The following is a 22093-nucleotide window of genomic DNA, read 5'->3' as shown; positions in this document are numbered from 1 at the left end:
GATCGTTCCCTAAGCTCTTCTCATCTACGACACAGTAGATCATCCCCTAAGCTCTTCTCATCTACGACACAGTAGATCATTCCCTAAGCTCTTCTCATCTACGACACAGTAGATCATCCCCTAAGCTCTTCTAATCTATGACACAGTAGATCATCCCCATAGCTCTTCTCATCTATGACACAATAGATCATCCCCTAAGCTCTTCTCATCTACGACAAGGTAGATCATCCCCATAGCTCTTCTCATCTATGACACAGTAGATCATCCCCTAAGCTCTTCTCATCTATGACACAATAGATCATCCCCTAAGCTCTTCTCATCTACAACAAAGTAGATCATCCCCATAGCTCTTCTCATCTACGACACTGTAGATCATCCCCTAAGCTCTTCTCAACTACGACACTGAAGTTCATCCCCTAAGCTCTTCTCATCTACTTCAAAGTAGATCATCCCCTAAGCTCTTCTCATCTACAACACAATAGATCATCCCCTAAGCTCTTCTCATCTACAGCACAACAGATCATCCCATATGCTCTTCTCATCTATGACACAGTAGATCATCCCCTATGCTCTTCTCATCTATGACACAGCAGATCATCCACTAAGCTCTTCTCATCTATGACCAGTAGAGCTAATAAAATTCTCATTAAGACTGACAGCATGCTTACAAAGCAAAGAATAACTTTTTTCTTATTAAATTTAGAGCCTAAAACATTTAATTTACCATCCATCACTAGGCAATTAATCCTATACTAAATGAACAAAAAATAATAAACAAAAAACAGTTTTCTAACAAAATATTCATCAAGTACCTGAGTTGGCAGCTGCACTAGATGTTGTCTTCTGTGGTAGGTTTGACAGCTGAAGTAAGGAAACTAGCTTTGGGCAAGAAGTACTGGTTTCACTACCTGCTACTGCAGTAGAGTACTGAAGAAAAGTGTAAATAGTTTAAAGAAAACAAATTTCCACCAAGTTTATGCATTTCAATTGTACAAATGAGTATTTATGGAAAGACTGTACAAATGGTCCTAAGCATTTATGTAAAATCACTGCAATGGAGAATATTGTGGTCATCTTAAGCTGTCAAGACTAAAATACTTGAAGAAAACCACTTCCTGTAACACATGATTTTTATATGTACATGTGCTGATTCCAAGGATCAAACCCAGGACTACTTGGCTGCATAGTTAATGTATTATCCACTTACAAGTTTTCTGTATTTGTCAAGATGATAAAACATTTGCACAAATGTGACAGGTATCGCAGTTTATACTGGACCCACTGTGTCAAATTTATGGTGCCCTCTGCACCCTGGAGGTAGAATGTCCATAAGGAGCTGGGTACCATGATCAATACTGTACCATGATCTTTCTGAAGATCATGCAATATATACCACATTATTCTGCAATTGTGGGGCCCGGAGTGGCCGAGTGGTCTAAAGCACTCACCTTTACGGATCACTGCCATCTCACCTCTGTCTGCGTGAGTTACGCGTCTCAGGCTCAGCTAATGTTGGTACGTGAGAAAGCCTGCCAGTAGCTTCTCGTGGGTTGGTGGTTCTTCCCAGGGTTTTCCAGGGTTCTTCCTCCACCAATTATACTGACCGCCATGTATAGCCTATCTTGTGCTGAAAAATGGCATTACACCCTACAACAACAACAACAACTTCTGCAATTGTATTAGGGATCAACAATTTAATGTTCTGAGACAGGGGCCTGACACTTTTGGGGGGATTCATTTCCTCCTGTTAATTTGGGGGGGATACATTTCCTCCTGTCAGTAGCTGGAAAAGGTACCTTTTCTGATCTATAGCAGAAAAAAAGTATAATATATCTGTTATTTAAAGAGTTCATGTATTTTTTCATACAAAAAATGAAAATTATTCTTATCAGAGTACGAAAAATTATATGTAAAAAAATATTTTGGAGTACTGACCATGTACGAAAATAAAGGGTTCGGACCTAAAGAAGGTTTATGTGACACATGATGTTTGGCAACCTAAGAGCACTGATGTAAAAAAATAAATATAATGTTGCTTTTACCACTTTTGGGGAGCAGACAGAACACCAGTAGGAGTGAAAACCCATGCTGATATAACCATCCAGTGATAACAAGATGTTCATGATTGCTGCTATGGTGGACATGTTGGATGCCTGCATAGCACCATTTTCATTAGCATCTACGAGACATTGGGATGAATCTGCAGGTAAAATGGCAATTCTCCCAGTAGTTTAGGGGGCGCAGCAATATCAAACTTGTGCTAATGGCTGGATGGACATTGGATGATGGACAACAGGCCATCCCATAAGTTCTTCTCGTCTATGACCAGTAGAGCTAAGAATAGCAAGGCTTCTATGTCAAACTGACTAATCAGCCATCACATTAAATATAATTATACAGTATCAAACTGACTAATCAGCCATCACATTAAATATAATTATACAGTATCAAACTGACTAATCAGCCATCACATTACATAAAATTAGACTTTAAGGCTGACATACAGTTCATTTTGCAGCGAAAGTAAAGTACATTAACAATGGCAAGGCCTCTTGAATGAGCGTGATGATGAGGTTCTAATGGAAGTAGGAACTGATTAATGACAGGTATTAGCGTGATGATGAGGTTCTAATGGAAGTAGGAACTGATTAATGACAGGTATTAGTGTGATGATGAGGTTCTAATGGAAGTAGGAACTGATTAATGACAGGTATTAGTGTGATGATGAGGTTCTAATGGAAGTAGGAACTGATTAATGACAGGTATTAGCGTGATGATGAGGTTCTAACAGAAGTAGGAACTGATTAATGACAGGTATTAGCACCTATATCTCTTTTAACTCATCTGATTTCAATCTTGGAATCTGCATAATACTGGAAGGACTGCTACATGGTTTATAAAAAAAATTCCAGAACCAAATTTAAGGATTTTAAGGGCAAGTTATCATGTTTATAAGGCAAGCTGAAACTAACTTGCCCACTTTGTTAAGTTGAATCCATCTTAAAGATTTTAAAAATAAAGTGCAAAGATTTTGTTTTGAAATATAAACATCAACACATATATACACTAATGGCATTGTCAACAAACGTTACTGTCATTACTATTTTTCCAGCTTCATGTCAAATTGCTATTATTATTGTCCAAGCCATGCCGAATCTACAGCATGTACATTTCAATTCTTCAGGGATTCTCCCATATCATTCAATCTTATCTCCAGATTATTTAAATCCCTTGCCTTTTCTTAAAATAATCACTTAATAGTAACAAGTCAAATATTAGTAAAAAAAAATTCAAGGCTTTTAAAGGGCCTTTGGTGTCCAAACAAATATTTTAAGGACTTTTTCTACCTTTTCTAATTTCCAAGGGCTTTTCAAGACCAGACATAAAATTCAAGTGTTTTTCAGGACCTGTGTAAACCATATACTAATGTGTTATTGTGATAGGGTAATATATCTAAAAACGAAATGTCAGTGTGGCAATTCCCCCAATGTGTTACAATCCTGAAGAAATCACATCGTACTACCAGTCTTAATCAAAAGCAAAAATTACAGCTTTAATCACTTAAAATGCAGTGTTGTCCAGTAAAATGCAGTGTTGTCCAGTAAAATGCAGTATTGTCCAGTATGTATTATATAACGGAAAAGTTAAACTACAAGCTACTTCACTACCATTTAGCATTTTGTAAGAAGTTAAACTTATATCTCTCAAAACATGAAGAAAAATCTTACTGATACATATAATGATATCTACAAATGCAGGCATGCCCATTCATCCACCCCCATCATACATTACGTCTTTTTATGTGGTTACCTTTGGCACTTGAAACTGCAGTACAATATGCTTCTGAGCACCATTTTCATTTGCCCTGGCAAGGCTTGCTCCCTGTGTTGTCAAAAGCACTGGCTGTCCCCCAACAAATGCTAATTGTGGCTTGGAAGTCGCTTCCTGAATTGGTTTACCTTCTACAGCAGCTAATGCTGATGCCAGAGCCCCTTGATGAGCCCCTTGGGGTGTCAAAGTAAGTGCTGCACTGGCCTGTGGAATAGAAGCTAACTGTTGCCCAAAATGATTCACCAAAAGATTCTGTGTTTGATTATTTTTTGCTAATAATGCAGCTAAAGTCTGCTGTCCAGCCAAGGACGGATTGATTCCAATTGACATCTGACCTGCTGTATTAGTTCCCTTCTTTGGTGTGGTGAATGTGTTATTAATGACAGATCCAGCTGGTAGGTCTGTTGGCGCAGACATCGCAGTCTGCCCTATTATTTGCCTTGTCCCACAAAGGAATACACCTGGATTGGCTGCTAAGCCTGCATGTTGCCAATCTGCCACTGGCATAGATGTGTTTTGAGTCAAAGATGAATTTAATACCTGCACAGGTGGAACTTTTGCAGGTGCTGATACTAAAGCTTGCCCTGGATATTGTCCACCTGATGCCAAGCTTGTCTCCAAGGAAGTCATCTGTTTTGGAGGTTTGATTAGAAACTTCTGTTCATAGGGAGTCCCTTCACTGATGAAAACATAATAAGGCTTATCTTTGGGCACTGAAGGGGAGTTAATCACAGCCTTAAGTTGCTCATATATCATCTGTTGCGAAGGAGGACTGATCAGCAATGGGTTACCTCCCTTTGTGGGTACTGACTTGTCTGACCCAGTTTTGATCTCAATAGGGATGGTTGGTGGTGTGACTGGAGATTTAGGCAGAAACTTCTTTCTATCTGATTTCAAGATGGGAGAGGCCACTGATGGAGACGTGAAGGAATTGTTCTTGTTCTGGTAGACAGAATATTTTGGTGTTGAAGGAGTAGATGGAATGAATGATGTATCAGCACTGAAAAAATTGTATATTACAAAACATCAAAAAACAAACAAAACAATTACATAACAGTAATAATAGGTCTTTCTATGTTCTGCATTAAATATTAAGCAATTAAAGTAAACAAGGATCCAATATAATGCCGTATTTCATCACAAAATATCCAATCCAGTATCTCATCACAAAATATTAGGTTATTTAACCAGAAAAAAGACTATGTTACATGGCACATAAAATCAGAGTACACAATGACATCAGTGCACAAATGAAATGGTTGGGAAAAGATATTGAATATCAACACACCACTGAAATGGTTGGGAAAACACAAAGACATTAACATACAACTGAAATGGTTGGGAAAACACATTGAATATCAACACACCACTTAAATGGTTGGAGAAACACAATGACATCAGTGCACAACTGAAATGGTTGGGAAAACACATTGAATATCAGCACACCACTTAAATGGTGGGAAAACACAAAGACATTAACATACAACTGAAATGGTTGGGAAAACACACTGATTATCCACACACCACTGAAATGGTTTGGAAAACACAATGACATCAAAAGAGCACTGAAATGGCTGGGAAAACACAATGACATTAAAACACCTCTGAAATGGTCGCATAAACACATTATCAACACACCAATGAAATGACAACAGAAATTATAAATAATGTTCATACATGTCACATTTGATTAAAATTTGAAAATTACAAACATTAACATCTTAGCAACCTCTGCTACATTGCATCACCTGTAAATATCCCTGCAACCCTATTGCCACTTCAATCCAATGTCACTTAGACTGGTTTGCTACCCACTGTAAATATCCCAGCAACCCTACTGCCACTTCAATCCAATGTCGCTTAGACTGGTTTGCTACCCACTGTCACTTATATGCATTAATTTAAGCACTATTCAAATTCTCAGTGCTGCATACATGCATACATTAATGTGAACTTAATGCTTAATGGTTGAAAATACATACTTTTCATTATGAGAGAACAGTTCATTTCAGATTTTGAGACAAGTTTGTAACAAGATAGTTTAAACTGTAACATACAAGAAGAGCTTTTTCTGCATTTTTTAAAGCCAAGTGTAGTTCAGGTAAACAAAGATGGATTCCTATTTGGATATTAGTGATTTTAAAGGGTTTAATCTGACAGGTAAAGCTGAGTTTGATCAATCAAAATTAGGCAATGACCGCATTAGCTGAGAAGAGGCCAGTGTCTACTTGGACAATGGAGTGACGATATTCCATATTTAATATCTATCATTTTGATTCACATGTCAGTTCAACTGTGGAGCTTGGACCCCAAAGCAACAAGGATAATTTTTCTTCTAATGTATTTTCCATAATACCAAATGGAAAAACTTGTGGAAAAAAAAAAACAAATATGAAAATGTGGGTGCACAAGCAAGACCTGAAATGGTGCCAGAAACATGGGAGATGTAAGATGTGTTTAAGGGAGTGGAGAAAACATTAAGTTTTCCTTGGATGTAAACAGTGCTAAGTACATTTATGTGTGGACAATGGCTGTTTAGAGAGTTGTAACTCTCAACTTTCGAATTACAAAATGTGGATTTCATTCATGTTTTTTAGGCAAATATTCCAACCATAGACTTATCTGATGTTACTAAAAACAACTTCCATCACTGGAAAATATCTAACCTGAAGAGACATAGAACTGAATATCAAAATATATCTCAAAAAGCAATTTGTATACAATGTAAGCCGATTTTTAATCAAATTGAAATCAAGAAATAAATAATGAGTTATTCGGGTCGTAGCTTTAACGCTACTGTGTCTGCAGTTTGGCAGTTTACAGTGATGTCTAGCACGATGCCGCAGACATGTAGCATGATGTCCCACCCAGTCACATTATCCTGACACCAGGCCGACCAGTCCTAACACTAACCTCTTAATGCTGAGTGCTAAGCAAGGCAACTGTTAGTACTATTTTTAGAAGGCAGATGTTCTATCCATTAGGCCACTAGAACAGTCAAATAATGAAGATAAATCTTACCATCATTTTATGTATTCCACTATGATAATACTTTAGTAATTAAGCTTAGCAAACAGCCTCAATAGCTAACATGATATTACACAGTAAAGCTGTACAACAGCTGTAGTAGCAAAGGGATTAATCATTATGCTCAAATCAGTTAAAATCAAAGTACTGAGAATAATGATGACTTGGAGAGATCCTAATTTACAGGTCATACTGCTCTAAATAATATTTACATTTTTCTAAATTTTCTTATCTTTATATGTTGCTACAGAATTTATATTATAATTTTAAAAAATTAATTAAGTGGCGATTTCCTTTTAAAAGCATTGGAACACTATCCAAGGGAGATAACTACATGGTATAATCATTTACCTAATTGAGTTACTTCCCTTGACATGTAAAAATTCGTCTCAGCCTGTAGGATTCACAGTACTATTTTAGCTCCCATAGTTAACCCATGGAAACACCATGATATTAAAAACAATAATTTTTAATTTCTGAATGATCATGATCAAATTGTTTTTTCTTCTCAGTATAAACTCATCCTTGTTGCAAGCTTCTGTAGAGAAAACTTTTTGATCTATATGTACTTGAAACAGGTTTTCAACAATGCACCTAAAGAATCATTAGTTTAAATAATGAGTGTTCCAAAGTCTCATCTGTAAAGGGACTGAAATTCCATCAATAAAACATTTTTCAATTTTTTTCAGTTGCAAATAGATTTAAGCTCTCGAAAGATTCTTTCTACTAAAATTTTGCTTTTCGTTATCAACCAATCACTACCAGCCAAACCCATGTATACTTATTGTATCTTCACTAATTTCTTCTACATAATTAGAAGTCAGTTGATATATACTTTGTTCTTAATTTTTGTAAGACCATAAGTTTGTTATTATCATTTGTAAGACAAACTATATTTGGTAATGAGAAAGGATGCTATCTCAAAGGCAGAGGGGCTGAAATGACTCCAAGCCACATTTTTATCAGCACTGGATTTCTGTCTCATTTGCACAGATGGGCTAAAATTCCCCCAAGCCAAACTCTAGTTTAAACAGCACTGTGTATCTGTAATTGCAAAAAATGGGATTATTTAATCGCTACATACCTTACAAATGTCAAAGCAAACCTTGTTCCATCAGTGCAACCTTTTGTAATTTGGAAATAAAAAGTCGTCAAAGGCAGGTGCTACGTGAAAGCTATTTTTAGTAGTCATAGCAGCCTAATATACATCACAAGTTTCATAGCTGCGATAAAGATTCTAGGACAAGTTGTACTCAAAAATGAATCCATTGCATTTTGAGCATGAATGTGGATTTCATACCAAATGGGTGTCTCTTTTGCAAACTTTGCTGTAAACTCGGACAGTGACTCCATGGCTGATTCAAACTTGTGGTAGGACTGAACTTTGTTTCTAACCCACTTGGACAGCCCTGAAAATTTGTAACATAGATTGGTTTTAGTACTAACTACAGATCTCTATTATGTTAACCAGTGTAATAATCAAATATCAAACTATTATTAGTGCAACTTTAAATGGTACTAACAGAAGGTCTATCACCATCATTAGAGAGAGAGAGAGAGAGAGAGAGAGAGAGAGGAAATGGGTGACCATTGAAGATTTTTTCTTCAATGACAAGTTAACGTTACAAGCTATACATAGTAATTAAGAACGTTTCACACAAAACAAATAAGGCAAAGGTGTGCTGTTCATACTTGATAGTATTTTACCTCCATTATATATTGTTAAATTAAAAGCAAATTAAAATTAAATCTAATTGCATCAGCTTTCTCAAACTCAACACATACATATTTCCACCTTAAAACAGTCCGTCACAAGTTAGTGTGATCTTTCCATTACAATGAAAGATTGTTGGGAATGGTATTTCTGCAGAATTTAAAAGAATATTTCATCAGAATCAGTAATTAATTTTTGTTCATTTCAAAATCAGCAAACATACTTCCTTAAGAAATGCAGTATTAAAGGACAAAATTTGCTCAGTGAATCTCACCTTTACAATATTTTTCACGATTGTTAACAAACCGCTCATCAACAATGATCAGAGCTCCCCAGTCTTTCCTGAAATAAGACAGAACAAGCAATGTTGAAAAATCAGAATGCTTACAATAACTTTTGCTTTCATATTTTTCCAATGGGTCAATGTGAAAATCAAATAGTTTTTCCAAAGTGTAAGCCAGGAAAAATACAATGACAAAAATGGAAAGAATCAAGTTAAATATGACAGATACAGTGTCGGTCAAAAATGCACCTGATATTAAGAATACAATTATCATTCCAATGTACCAAGTTTCACAACAATTGACCTAACACTGCAGGAATAGACATAGCTTTGTGAAAATCAGAAAGTTAAAAAAAAAATATCACATAAGCAGAAAGATTTCTTAACACTGTTTATCTTTAGACAACAATGATCATAAGGCTAAAAAAGATTGTGGTACATATTTACCCCCACCCATGTATGTTTCCTATTGCACTGGTTTTAAAATTAGGGTACACAGGTGCTTTTTAAATAAAAAAATATATATTTAATGTCATATTTTAAGATTTTTTTTATTATGGGGGAAAAAGGTGCAAGGGTTGGAGATGAGAAACAGGGCTGATTGGCCGACCAGAAACACAGATTGGGGTGGGTGGGTGAGCAAATATGTACCAAAATTCTGAGTGATCTATACAATATGAGAAAAAAGTTGCACTCACAAGATTCTGTCAGACATTAATTTCACTCCACAGTTTTAGATTTTGCACAATGTTAAATTCTTAAAGTACTACTGACAATGGATTTATATGTCATAACAAGAAACGATCCAGAAAGATGCTGGCATGAATGCTTTTAATTTAAGGATTCAAGCTGTTGATCTCTAGTTTGGTATGATAACCACATGGTTCAAATGCCAAACTATGCACAAAGGATGTAAGTCAATTTTTTAAAGCAAATATTAGACAAGTTTAGCCAGTCAGATTTCCTGCAATATGACTAATCCTTGATAATGAGTAATACTAACAAGATTGCCAAGATGGCTGCTTTTGTTCAGCACCATTTTTTAAAGGATCAAACAGATGTTATAACTAGTTTCTCAGTGAAAATTCCATGTGTATTCATCTGAAGTAGTTTTAAAGATTTCAATATGGCTAACAGGGTAGCCATACTGGTGGTCTATTTGATATCAATTTCATTTCAAACAACTACATATCACAAGTCCCAACAACTACATATCACAAGACCCAACAACTACATATCACAAGTCGTTCAGTTGAAACCCAGTGCTAATTCTATATATTCTGCAAAAGCAGTGACATAAAAATTTCAAACATGGACGTCATAAAGGGAAGGTCTCATTCAGATCATTTTTACCAAGCTTACATTGTTGGAAGTGTTGCTAGGCAACAATTTTTATTTAGGACTTCCTATAAATGTAATAAAATTTTCAAGCAGGAAGCCATGGTGACCATACTGGTACCATTTTGAGTCAAAACTATATATCATAAACAGTCTTTCAATGAAAACCCAACTGGATGTCATACTGGTACCATTTTGCCAAAATGACCATACTGGATATCATACTGGTACCATTTTGCCAAAATGACCACACTGAATGTCATACTGGTACCATTTTGCCAAAATGACCATACTGGATGTCATACTGGTACCATTTTGCCAAAATGACCATACTGGATATCATACTGGTACCATTTTGCCAAAATGACCACATTGGATGTCATACTGGTACCATTTTGCCAAAATGACCATACTGGACGTCATACTGGTAACATTTTGCCAAAATGACCATCAGCACAAGAGGTGTAGAGATAATATGATTTTCAAGACGATCACCATGGTGGTCGTATTCAATGTTCAATGTCCACCATTTTCATTTAGCACCAACTCAACATCATAAGAAGTCTTAAAGTGAAAATCCTATGTTGAAATGACTATCTATTACAGTGTAGTAATAACAGGGATTCCAAGATGGCCACCCGTGTTGGATGTCAGATCAGTACCATTTTTTATTCAGGATTTAGTCACATCGTAAGAAGGCTGTGAAAACCTCATGTTGATATGAACATCTATTCAGAAGGAGCAGCAACAAGATTTTCAAGATGGCTGCCATGGTGGCCATACTGGATGTCAGACTGGTACAATTTTTTTTATTCATGGCTGACTAGTCATTATAAAAAGTCTTTAACTGAAAGCCCATGGCGACATGACAATCTACTTGGGAGAGGCAAGAAAAAGACTTTCATAGAATACTGAATCTGAGGGAAACCATTTTCACTAAGTACCAACTAGACACTGCAAGGACTCTCAAGGTGGAAACCCCATATTAATAAGATAACTCATTCATAATGAGTTGCAATAGCACAAGTTTGAAATTAGACACCTTGGTGTCTGAGGGGCACCATTTTTATTTAGGGTTAACTGGCATTCTTAAGAAGTGTTTGAGTGAAAACTCCATGTCAATATGAACATCTGTTAAAGAGAAAAAGCAATACAATTATCATGGTGGCCATATTGTATATCAGACTGGTACAAGTATTACTGAGGACCTACTTGACGTCATAAGAATTCAGTAAAAAAAACATGTCAAAATGGTCATCCATTAAGGATTAGTAGTGTTTATAAAATATTCAAGATAACTACCCGTTTGGCCACACTGGATGTAAGATTGGCACCATTTACATTTAAAACAAACCAGACATCATAACAAGTCTTTTAATGAAAAGTGTAGATATAACAATTAGCACAGGCCAACAATTAGGACTAACTAGATGTCATAAGTCTATGTTGAAATGACAATCTATACAAGAGTAGCATTGCAGCCATAAAGAATGTCATCAGATCAGCACCAATTTTGCTTAGAATCAAGATGACATAATAAAAAGTCATTGCAAACCCCATGGTGATATGACCATCTAATTAAAACCCAATGTCAATATGACCATCACTATGGCAATATGACCATCTAATTAAAACCCCATGGTGATTTGATGATCACCATGTCAATATGACCATTTAATTAAAATCCCAAAGGTGATATCACCAACTAATTAAAACTACATGGCGATATGACCACCTAATTAAAACCCCATGGCAATGTGACCATCACCATGGCAATATGACCATCTAATTAAAATCCTAAAGGTGATTTGACCATCTAATTAAAACCCCATGGTGATATGATCATCACCATGGTGATATGATCATCACCATGGCAATATGACCATCTAATTAAAACTCCATGGTGATATGATCATCAACATGGTAATATGACCATCTAATTAAAACCCCATGGCGATATGACCATCACCATGGCAATATGACCACCTAATTAAAATCCTATTACGATATGACTATCACGATGGCAATATGACCATCTAATTAAAACCCCATGGTGATATGACAATCACCATGGTGATATGACCATCTGCTTGGGAGAGGTCAGACAAGATTTTCAAGATGGCCATGACGATAGCATACTGGATCTGCACCATTTTCACAAAGAAGCAATGTTGTGAGAATTCTAATATAAAAATGCCATATCAATAAGACCTGTCACTCAGAAAAAGTTGCAATAATGAGATTTTCAAGATGGCCACCTTGACAGCTATAATACCGGATGTCCAAGGGGCACAATTTTTATTTAGGACAAACTAGATATCATTTTAAGTCTTTGAGTGAAACCCTATTTTGAAATGACCAGCTATTAAAACCCTATTTTGAAATGACCAGCTATTAAAACCCTATTTTGAAATGACCAGCTATTAAAACCCTATTTTAAAATGACCAGCTATTAAATGGAGTAACAATAACAAGCTCTTCAGGATGGCCACTATTGTGGCCATACCCGATATCAGATCAGCAGAATTTTTTTTGAGGAGCAATAAAGCAAAAAATGACCATCCATTCAGGAGGTGTAGTGATAAAAATATTTTCAAGAGGGTCAACATGGTGATCACAGTGGATGGCAAAATTTTCAATCAAGATCCAATTAAGCCTTATGATGATTGTGTGTGTAAAGTTTCATGGACAACCTCCAAGTACTTGAGAGAGAGTAATGAAATCAAACTTATGCAATCAGACAGACAATGGATGATGGACACATTCCACAACATTATCTTCTAACTATGCTGTTGTGAGTTTAAGGCCGTTTTTCAGCACACCATAGGCTATACATGTTGGTCTGTATAAATGGTGGAGTAAGAACCTGGGAAAATCCCAGTAAGAACCACCGCCCCACTGGAAGCTACTGGCAAGCTTTCTTACACACCCACATTCACTGAGATTGAAACCCACAGAGAGGTGAGATGGCAGTGATCGATAAAGGCGAGCACTTCAGACCATTCAGCCACATCTTGCCCCTCGTCTATGAGCAGTAGAGCTAAACCCTTGCGTAGTCACTAGAGTTAGAAAAGTTTATCATTTCGACTTTCATCGAGGTGATTAATGTCCCTAATATACAAACACCCATCAGTACCACCCATCAAACTGCACAACCACAAACATAACAGTGTCCATGTGTAAATGCAAAACCTTGTGCTGATTATAATTAATAACTCCAAATAATTTGTCACATTTCATGACTGTACATGCAATGGTGTCTGAGAAAAATGACCTAATGCAAAAACAGTTTTGATGCATACAACAACAAAGCTGTTGAAAAAGTGATCCCTATGTCTTAAAATTGAGGCAATTTTGTGAATGCAGCGATTTGTCAATACAGTCATTTTTAGATGATGACCACTTGAGAAACTAAGTTTTATGTCAATCTTTTGAAAACTAGTTGCATTAGTAAGATTGTGTAATGAAGGAAGGAAGAATGGATAGACCGTCAGACATAAGGATTTCTATGATATACTGCCTCTCAAGATGGATAGATGAAGACCATTCTGTAATATTTTGTCCAGTTGTTGGTGTACGTATTTGAAAAGAAATATATTTTGGATCTTCCTATGATTTAAGTAAAAGTTTATTTTTACATCCAGCAACTACTTATTTCTTTAAAAGTCCTCAACACCACTCTTTTTACAATCTTGTTTTCCAACCTGCATGCATTAGCTCTTTCATTTAATTTAAGTGATGCATTTATGGATGTTGCTTTCTTCAAAAACTGAGTTCCTTGCATCATCGATAGGATCTCTGAAATACGTTACACTAGCAACAGGCAGTGACATTATGTCAGAAATGTTATAATTTTCTAAAAACTGTATAATATTGGAAATCTGAATTTAAAATTTTTCATTTGAAATGAAAACGTCATAAAAAAACTGACAAAATTGTATCACATTTGGCAATTTCAGCGAAGGCTGGAGACCATAAATTTGCCTATCTCTGCAACTGACTTGAATTATCAGCTAGACAGCGAAATATCTCTTTCCATGTCTGTAAACAGCTCAAGCTTTTAGTTCAGTTTTTCTTGCATGCCTCAAAATATTACTAACAGCCAATATTGATATGTGGCTGTTGACATTATCGGGGTAGTGTCTTGAGATGAGATAAGTGTGTTTTCGGCAACCAATAAGGACTGTACATTAGTCGATGAAAACTGTCTTTCAAAAGCATTTAGGAGCTCAACACATAAAATCTGTACACTTATTCTACTTGAGAGCATATTATCTGCTAATTACGCTAATTACAGTATCATTTATAGACAGATCCTGCACGTAAAAGAGGATAAGCTTTGCTCAACTGCAGACAGCATTAAAAAATGCTGATTTTAATAAAAGGCAAGAATAAAACAACATTACAATTATGGTTAATTTTTAATTAGCAGGTCCATCAGCCTGAAAGTTCCATTTACAGTGTTAACAAAAATCCTGGCTTATATAACCTGGCCTCAATTGTAGCAATATTTCTGAAATATTTTTTAAGACTCAAGATATTGAAATGGCCAAATTTAATTTGAATTTCATACAATTTGATCACTGGAGAGTCCATACTGTGATTCTGTTGTGAAATCCAGGAATCTGATTCAAGGAAATTCCGTCCTGTGAGTGATATTCTGGTGTTGGTTCAGAACAATGGCATGCAAACAGCCATTTAAGACTGAATGGCTTACATGTATATTATGATGTATAGTTAAAGCATCTAGTAAAAAGTACAAACATTTGGAAGAACAAAGAAATGAAAACACTGCCAATTTTATACCCACTCTATACAAATACAAATACCTGTGTCTAATACAGCGTCCCAGGGCCTGATTCAGAGCTCGGTATGCCTGGATCTCATACCATTCATTTCCTGACAACAACCCTCGGCTGGCCTTGTGTTTGTCATTGTATTCCTTCTTCAGTTTCACCTGTAATTTAATGAAACAATCATAAGCTTTTATAAAACAGAATGAAATCTAAAAACTTCTATGTCAACTGATGTCTTGTCTGTTAACAAATGACTGGAGTAAACAATGGGATTCCTAGACTGGTCCTCCATTGATAGACTGGTCCACTATTGCTAGACTGGTCCTCTATTTCAGAAGTCCTGCTAATGAGTAGAATGCAGGAAACCAAAATGTTTGAAGCATGCCTTCTAGAGGAGGAATGAATGCAAGACTTACTTCTAGGAAATATTTACATCTGAAAACACTCTTGCCTAAAAAACATAACTTCACAATAAGCTTCATTTGAATCTAGTTTGCATACATGTGTGGAAAAAAAGAATACAAAAAGAACTAAAGAATGACAGGCTGATCATTATGAAAAGACACTTGCTAAACTACAATTCAGATGCAAATCTACCTTAACAAAAAACCAGGAGGAATTAGACACGGGGGTGCACATGCAATAACTTCATTTAAAATTCTTTTTAACGAATATGTATAGGAAGATATAAAAAAATCCTGGCCCAAGAAAAGATTTTAAGATTGGGTAATTTATAATGTGGTTTTCATTGTTTAAAATTTCAAATAAGGTAATACTTTTGCACAGCAAACTCGCAATAGTAGGGAATCTGAATAAGAAAGACCTTTGTGATGCCAATGAAAATATATCATACAGCTTAATGGCCAAGATTAACTCTGGACATAATCGATGACACGGCACTATTTGGCGAGTGTTTACATTGTGATTGAGCATCAGCATTTCAGATAAACGCATAAATATCCGGAATCCATCCTGATCCGTTAGTTCATATTGACTGAATGCACCATTATTAAACATTGGTTTATCACAAAAGAAAAGTGTCAACAACTCATCACTAAATGTGTATAACTTATTGACCCTAAACCCATTCAATTAATCCATTATACACTATAGCCAATTTATTGACCCGAAACCCATTCAATTAATCCTTTATACACTGTAGCCAATTTATTGACCCTAAACCCATTCAATTAATCCATTATAAACTGTAGCCAATTTATTGACCCTAAACCCATTCAATTAATCCTTTATACACTGTAGCCAATTTATTGACCCTAAACCCATTCAATTAATCCTTTATACACTGTAGCCAATTTATTGACCCTAAACCCATTCAATTAATCCTTTATACACTGTAGCCAATTTATTGACCCTAAACCCATTCAATTAATCCTTTATAAACTGTAACCAATTTATTGACCCTAAACCCATTCAATCTTTTATACACTGTGGCCAATTTATTGACCCTAAACCCATTCAATCCATTATACACTGTAGCCAATTTATTTGCACAAGATATGTGAAACTGCTGCTCATCTGGAATGTTAACACACTTGAGTTATTAGCAATGGGTGCATTGCAATGAGCCCTGCTTACTATGTTGCAAAAAGCCCTGCTTACTATGTTGCAAAGAGCCTTGTTTACTATGTTGCAAAGAGCTCTGCTTACTATGTTGCAAAGAGCCATGTTTACTATGTTGCAAAGAGCTCTGCTTACTACGTTGCAAAGAGCCCTGCTTATCTGTTGCAAAGAGCCCTGCTTACCTGTTGCAAAGAACTCTGCTTACTATGTTGCAAACAGCCCTGCTTATATGTTGCAAAGAGCCCTGCAATGCAAGGAATCCTACTTACTACAATGTGTGTGTGTGACTGAGTCTACACAGGGAAACTAGTGCTGGGAAACCAAAGACAGGAGATTTTGCATTCAACAGCCAACAGTTCTTTAAATGTTGATATAGAATGCTGGGAATCAAACTCATTCATGGTCTCTTTGTATATGTTATAACAACCATTTTAAGGTTTATCTATTTATTTTGTATTCAATATCTGATGTCAGATCAGCTTAATTTCTTCAATACTGAAATGCCTTTGAGCTAGGATGGATTCTATTCAGTACTGAAATGCCTTTGAGCTAGGATGGATTCTACTCAATACTGAAATGTCTTTGAGCTAGGATGGATTCTATTCAGTACTGAAATGCCTTTGAGCTAGGATGGATTCTATTCAATACTGAAATGTCTTTGAGCTAGGATGGATTCTATTCAATACTGAAATGTCTTTGAGCTAGGATGGATTCTATTCAGTACTGAAATGTCTTTGAGCTAGGATGGATTCTATTCAGTACTGAAATGCCTTTGAGCTAGGATGGATTCTATTCAATACTGAAATGCCTTTGAGCTAGGATGGATTCTACTCAATACTGAAATGTCTTTGAGCTAGGATGGATTCTATTCAGTACTGAAATGCCTTTGAGCAAGGATGGATTCTACTCAATACTGAAATGTCTTTGAGCTAGGATGGATTCTATTCAATACTGAAATGTCTTTGAGCTAGGATGGATTCTATTCAGTACTGAAATGTCTTTGAGCTAGGATGGATTTTATTCAGTACTGAAATGCCTTTGAGCAAGGATGGATTCTATTCAATACTGAAATGTCTTTGAGCTAGGATGGATTCTATTCAGTACTGAAATGCCTTTGAGCTAGGATGGATTCTACTCAATACTGAAATGTCTTTGAGCTAGGATGGATTCTATTCAATACTGAAATGTCTTTGAGCTAGGATGGATTCTATTCAGTACTGAAATGCCTTTGAGCTAGGATGGATTTTAGTCAGTACTGAAATGTCTTTGAGCTAGGATGGATTCTATTCAGTACTGAAATGCCTTTGAGCAAGGATGGATTCTATTCAGTACTGAAATGTCTTTGAGCTAGGATGGATTTTATTCAGTACTTAAATGCCTTTGAGCAAGGATGGATTCTATTCAATACTGAAATGTCTTTGAGCTAGGATGGATTCTATTCAGTACTGAAATGCCTTTGAGCTAGGATGGATTCTACTCAATACTGAAATGTCTTTGAGCTAGGATGGATTCTATTCAATACTGAAATGTCTTTGAGCTAGGATGGATTCTATTCAGTACTGAAATGTCTTTGAGCTAGGATGGATTCTATTCAATACTGAAATGCCTTTGAGTTAGGATGGATTTTATTCAGTACTGAAATGATGGTGAGCTAGGATGGATTCTATTCAGTACTGAAATGCCTTTGAGCTAGGATGGATTCTATTCAGTACTGAAATGCCTTTGAGCAAGGATGGATTTTATTCAATACTGAAATGTCTTTGAGCTAGGATGGATTCTATTCAGTACTGAAATGCCTTTGAGCAAGGATGGATTTTATTCAATACTGAAATGTCTTTGAGCTAGGATGGATTCTATTCAGTACTGAAATGCCTTTGAGCTAGGATGGATTTTATTCAGTACTGAAATGTCTTTGAGCTAGGATGGATTCTGTTCAGTACTGAAATGCCTTTGAGCTAGGATGGATTCTATTCAGTACTGAAATGCCTTTGAGCTAGGATGGATTCTATTCAATACTGAAATGTCTTTGAGCTAGGATGGATTCTATTCAATACTGAAATGTCTTTGAACTAGGATGGATTCTATTCAGCACTGAAATGTCTTTGAGCTAGGATGGATTTTATTCAATACTGAAATGTCTTTGAGCTAGGATGGATTTTATTCAATACTGAAATGTCTTTGAGCTAGGATGGATTCTATTCAGTACTGAAATGTCTTTGAGCTAGGATGGATTCTATTCAGTACTGAAATGACTTTGAGCAAGGATGGATTCTATTCAATACTGAAATGTCTTTGAACTAGGATGGATTCTATTCAATACTGAAATGACTTTGAGCTAGGATGGATTCTATTGAATACTAAAATGTCTTTGAGTTAGGATGGATTTTATTCAGTACTGAAATGCCTTTGAGCAAGGATGGATTTTATTCAGTACTGAAATGTCTTTGAGCTAGGATGGATATTATTCAGTACTGAAATGCCTTTGAGCTAGGATGGATTCTATTCAATACTGAAATGCCTTTGAGCTAGGATGGATTTTATTCAGTACTGAAATGTCTTTGAGCAAGGATGGATTCTATTCAATACTGAAATGTCTTTGAGCTAGGATGATTTTATTCAGTGCTGAAATGTTTTTGAGCTAGGATGGATTCTATTCAAATTCTGCAAAGTTATTTAAACTGTCTTTCATTTTCAGGACATGTGGCCATACAAGTGACATCATCATCATAAATTTTGCTAGAAAGCTTTCTGTCAAATCTGGTCAAATTCTGCTGAGTGGTTTTGGAGGAAACATTTAATTTTTTCTTATATTAGTAACAGCAACCAACCAGCATCATCTACAGAAACCAGAAATGTCTTCATGACAGGGGTGCTATTTGTCAAATATGGTTAAATTCTGTAAAAATGGATTTTCAGAAGTTTCTAATTTAAGTATGTATTCAAAGTAGCAGACATAATGGCATCATCTATATAAATTTCACAGTCCAGGCATTCTTAACAGTATGTGATAAGAATCAATGAGAAAATGCTGAATCACTGGTTCGGAGTGCAGTCCAGAAAAAGAAGTATAACAACACTGATAAATGGATACAGCTACATCAATATGCTTCAACAATGCTTTACACATTTTTGGGGTAAGAGTTACACCACTGCAATTTGTGCAATAAATTAAATTATGTCACTTAATAACATCACAACTATTTCAACAATTTTTGTTACATTTTTACTGTAACTTGAATTAGTTAAGGTAATTGGTAAATTATCCTTGATTCAGATAAAAGCTTTTGTCAAAATAAGAGTATGTTTCATTTAGTGATTCAGACAAAAATAAATGTGTTTGTGACTCAATAAAGAAATACCTGGTTGTCCTTTATACTTGGATATGGAATTCCAACCTGGAAGATACAAAGAATTGAATTATTAATTCTGTACTGACTCAGCTACAGAAAGCAAAACAAGCTGCTTCTGACTACTGTATAACAACAAAATTTATGCTAAATTTTCACCAAAAGGTGAAGGGACATATAAATATACAGGTAGAGAGAAATATACAGATACAAATGGAAGGACATATAGACAGGTGGGTAGGGAAATATCTATACAGTATTTACAGGATGAGATAGACTGAGACAAATATATTATTAGAAGGACAGAAAAACATGTGTCTGATGAAACAAAGTGGACATATTTCCATGTTTAACTCCTATCCACAAGCTTACGTACTGTGATTACAGCTCTTGCATTGTTGTCTGCAAAATCTAATCCCTCGCTGACCTTCCCTCTGCACACAGCAAAAAACAGTGCTCCATCCACCTCCGATGTATCTACCTCTTCATCACCTAGACAAAAAATATTGACATTAAGGGGTCAATGTTATTTAAAACTAAAGGAATGGTGAGCAGGTTGCCCATGTAAATATATCCCTGCTCCCAAACCTAACCCATGATGGAAATGAGTTTATAGACAAATATAGCACATAACTCTGCTAAAAATAATGTAAATGGTTTGCCAAGTCACAAAATAGTGGTTATCAACAGATGTACATACTAACAAATCTTCGCACTTGTGATTTTTGTAGGAGTTATTGCCCTTTTTTGGTTTCCAGCTGTAGTACATAAGAGAAAATAACAAGTGTGAGAATAAGGCAATTTGTCAATATCTAGACGACGGTCAAAACATTTCCCAAGTTTTTGTCAATATCTAGATGATGGTCAAAACATTTCCCAAGTTTTTGTGGCAATTCACTGAAATCTATGAAACTAGCTACATCCATAATAGAGTCTGTCACACAATGTATTACACTGGCAGTCAATAAGGGCAATAACTCTAATACAAATGTCTGAATAGTGATCTGATGACATCAGCATCTTCAGGTGATGACCATAATAATTATCTTGTTTCATGGCACTCCATTAAACACTGCAAACTAGTTGTAATAATGAGATTGTGTCATACACTGCATTAAACTACGAAACAAAAGGAGCAATAACTAATAAAAATTGCAGGAGCAAAGTGATTTGTTGGTATGCACCTCTTCAGATGATAACCATAATGTGTACCAAGTTTCACTGTAATCCATAACAACTGCAGGACTAGTTGAAATTGTGTCATTACCGAGTTTCATGGCAATTCATCCAAAGTGCAGACAAGTTACAATAAGACTGTATGCCAGACAAAAAGAGAAACATACAGTCAGACTGACGGACAGACACGAAGATTACTACATGCCTCTACAGAGGTGGAATACAGATTAAAGAAGAATGGATGTGATACTGTTAAATAAAATCTGGCGTTGTGGCTCCTGGCTGGCTAAAAAAATAATGTAAGTTTCTTAACCCATGATACCTTTGACTTACCAGAGATATATGTCAAATCTTTGAATATAAAGTAAAAGCATGAGCAAAGATCAGACCAAATACTGCCTAACTAAAGGAAGCATACATTCACTTTTAATAAAGGGAAACTTTCTTTTGGTTGGAATTCTGAAGTGATTTTGTTTCTAGAGGAAACAACACAACATGCTCAAAAATCATTCTTGGGATTTAAACAAAATGGAATTTATATAGATATAAATATCATGAATGTTTAGATTATATATCTTTGAAATAGAAGGAGTATAAAAGGTATTTTGTATAATTTTCATTTAATATTTTTCTACTATTTCTCTTTCACAAAAGCATCAGCTATACGAGAATAGGAATGTACATCAAACAAAATTGCATGAAGGATGGCTGAATCTCTCTCTCATATCATATATATTTTATTTTGATCACAAGGTGTTAGAATAAAATATGATATGAAATACCAATGTCTGTGTCATAGTCATCTCTTGTTGAAATTATTTAATGCAATACACGCAAATCTGAACAACATATTGCACTAGTGCAAAGTGCTTCAGTGCAATTATATCTGACGCACAGAAACTTACAAATGACAATCATGTAGATATTTGGGAATCTTCCTCAATGTCAAGTCATTTATTTTTTAAAAACAATTTCCTGTTAAAAATTTCTTTCACACATT

At 35.6% G+C, this 22093-nt stretch overlaps 1 protein-coding gene across 3 annotated transcripts in view; it reads right to left on the bottom strand.

Annotated features, from left to right (window-relative positions):
* The window catches only part of LOC149775097 (Fanconi anemia group J protein homolog), a 240562-nt gene that overhangs the window by 56299 nt on the left and 162170 nt on the right, over nt 1-22093 (bottom strand). For 2 of the 3 annotated variants that reach the window (XM_089944188.1, XM_089944189.1), the window contains exons 22-28: nt 20294-20409; nt 19930-19965; nt 15023-15150; nt 8847-8914; nt 8159-8267; nt 3811-4831; nt 813-927 (exon numbers count right to left, since the gene is read on the bottom strand). In XM_089944188.1, the coding sequence (XP_089800314.1) occupies nt 813-927; nt 3811-4831; nt 8159-8267; nt 8847-8914; nt 15023-15150; nt 19930-19965; nt 20294-20409 (1593 nt within the window). The remainder of the gene's footprint in view (nt 1-812; nt 928-3810; nt 4832-8158; nt 8268-8846; nt 8915-15022; nt 15151-19929; nt 19966-20293; nt 20410-22093) is intronic. The other variant, XM_089944190.1, reaches the window with a different exon arrangement.

The sequence above is a fragment of the Sinohyriopsis cumingii genome, chromosome 19 (genome assembly GCF_028554795.1).
Source record: "Sinohyriopsis cumingii isolate HCF-2022 chromosome 19, ASM2855479v2, whole genome shotgun sequence".
In the NCBI taxonomy this organism is placed as follows: Eukaryota; Metazoa; Mollusca; class Bivalvia; order Unionida; family Unionidae; genus Sinohyriopsis; species Sinohyriopsis cumingii.
Note: the sequence above shows the minus strand (reverse complement) of the source record. Positions and strands in the feature narration are given on the sequence as shown.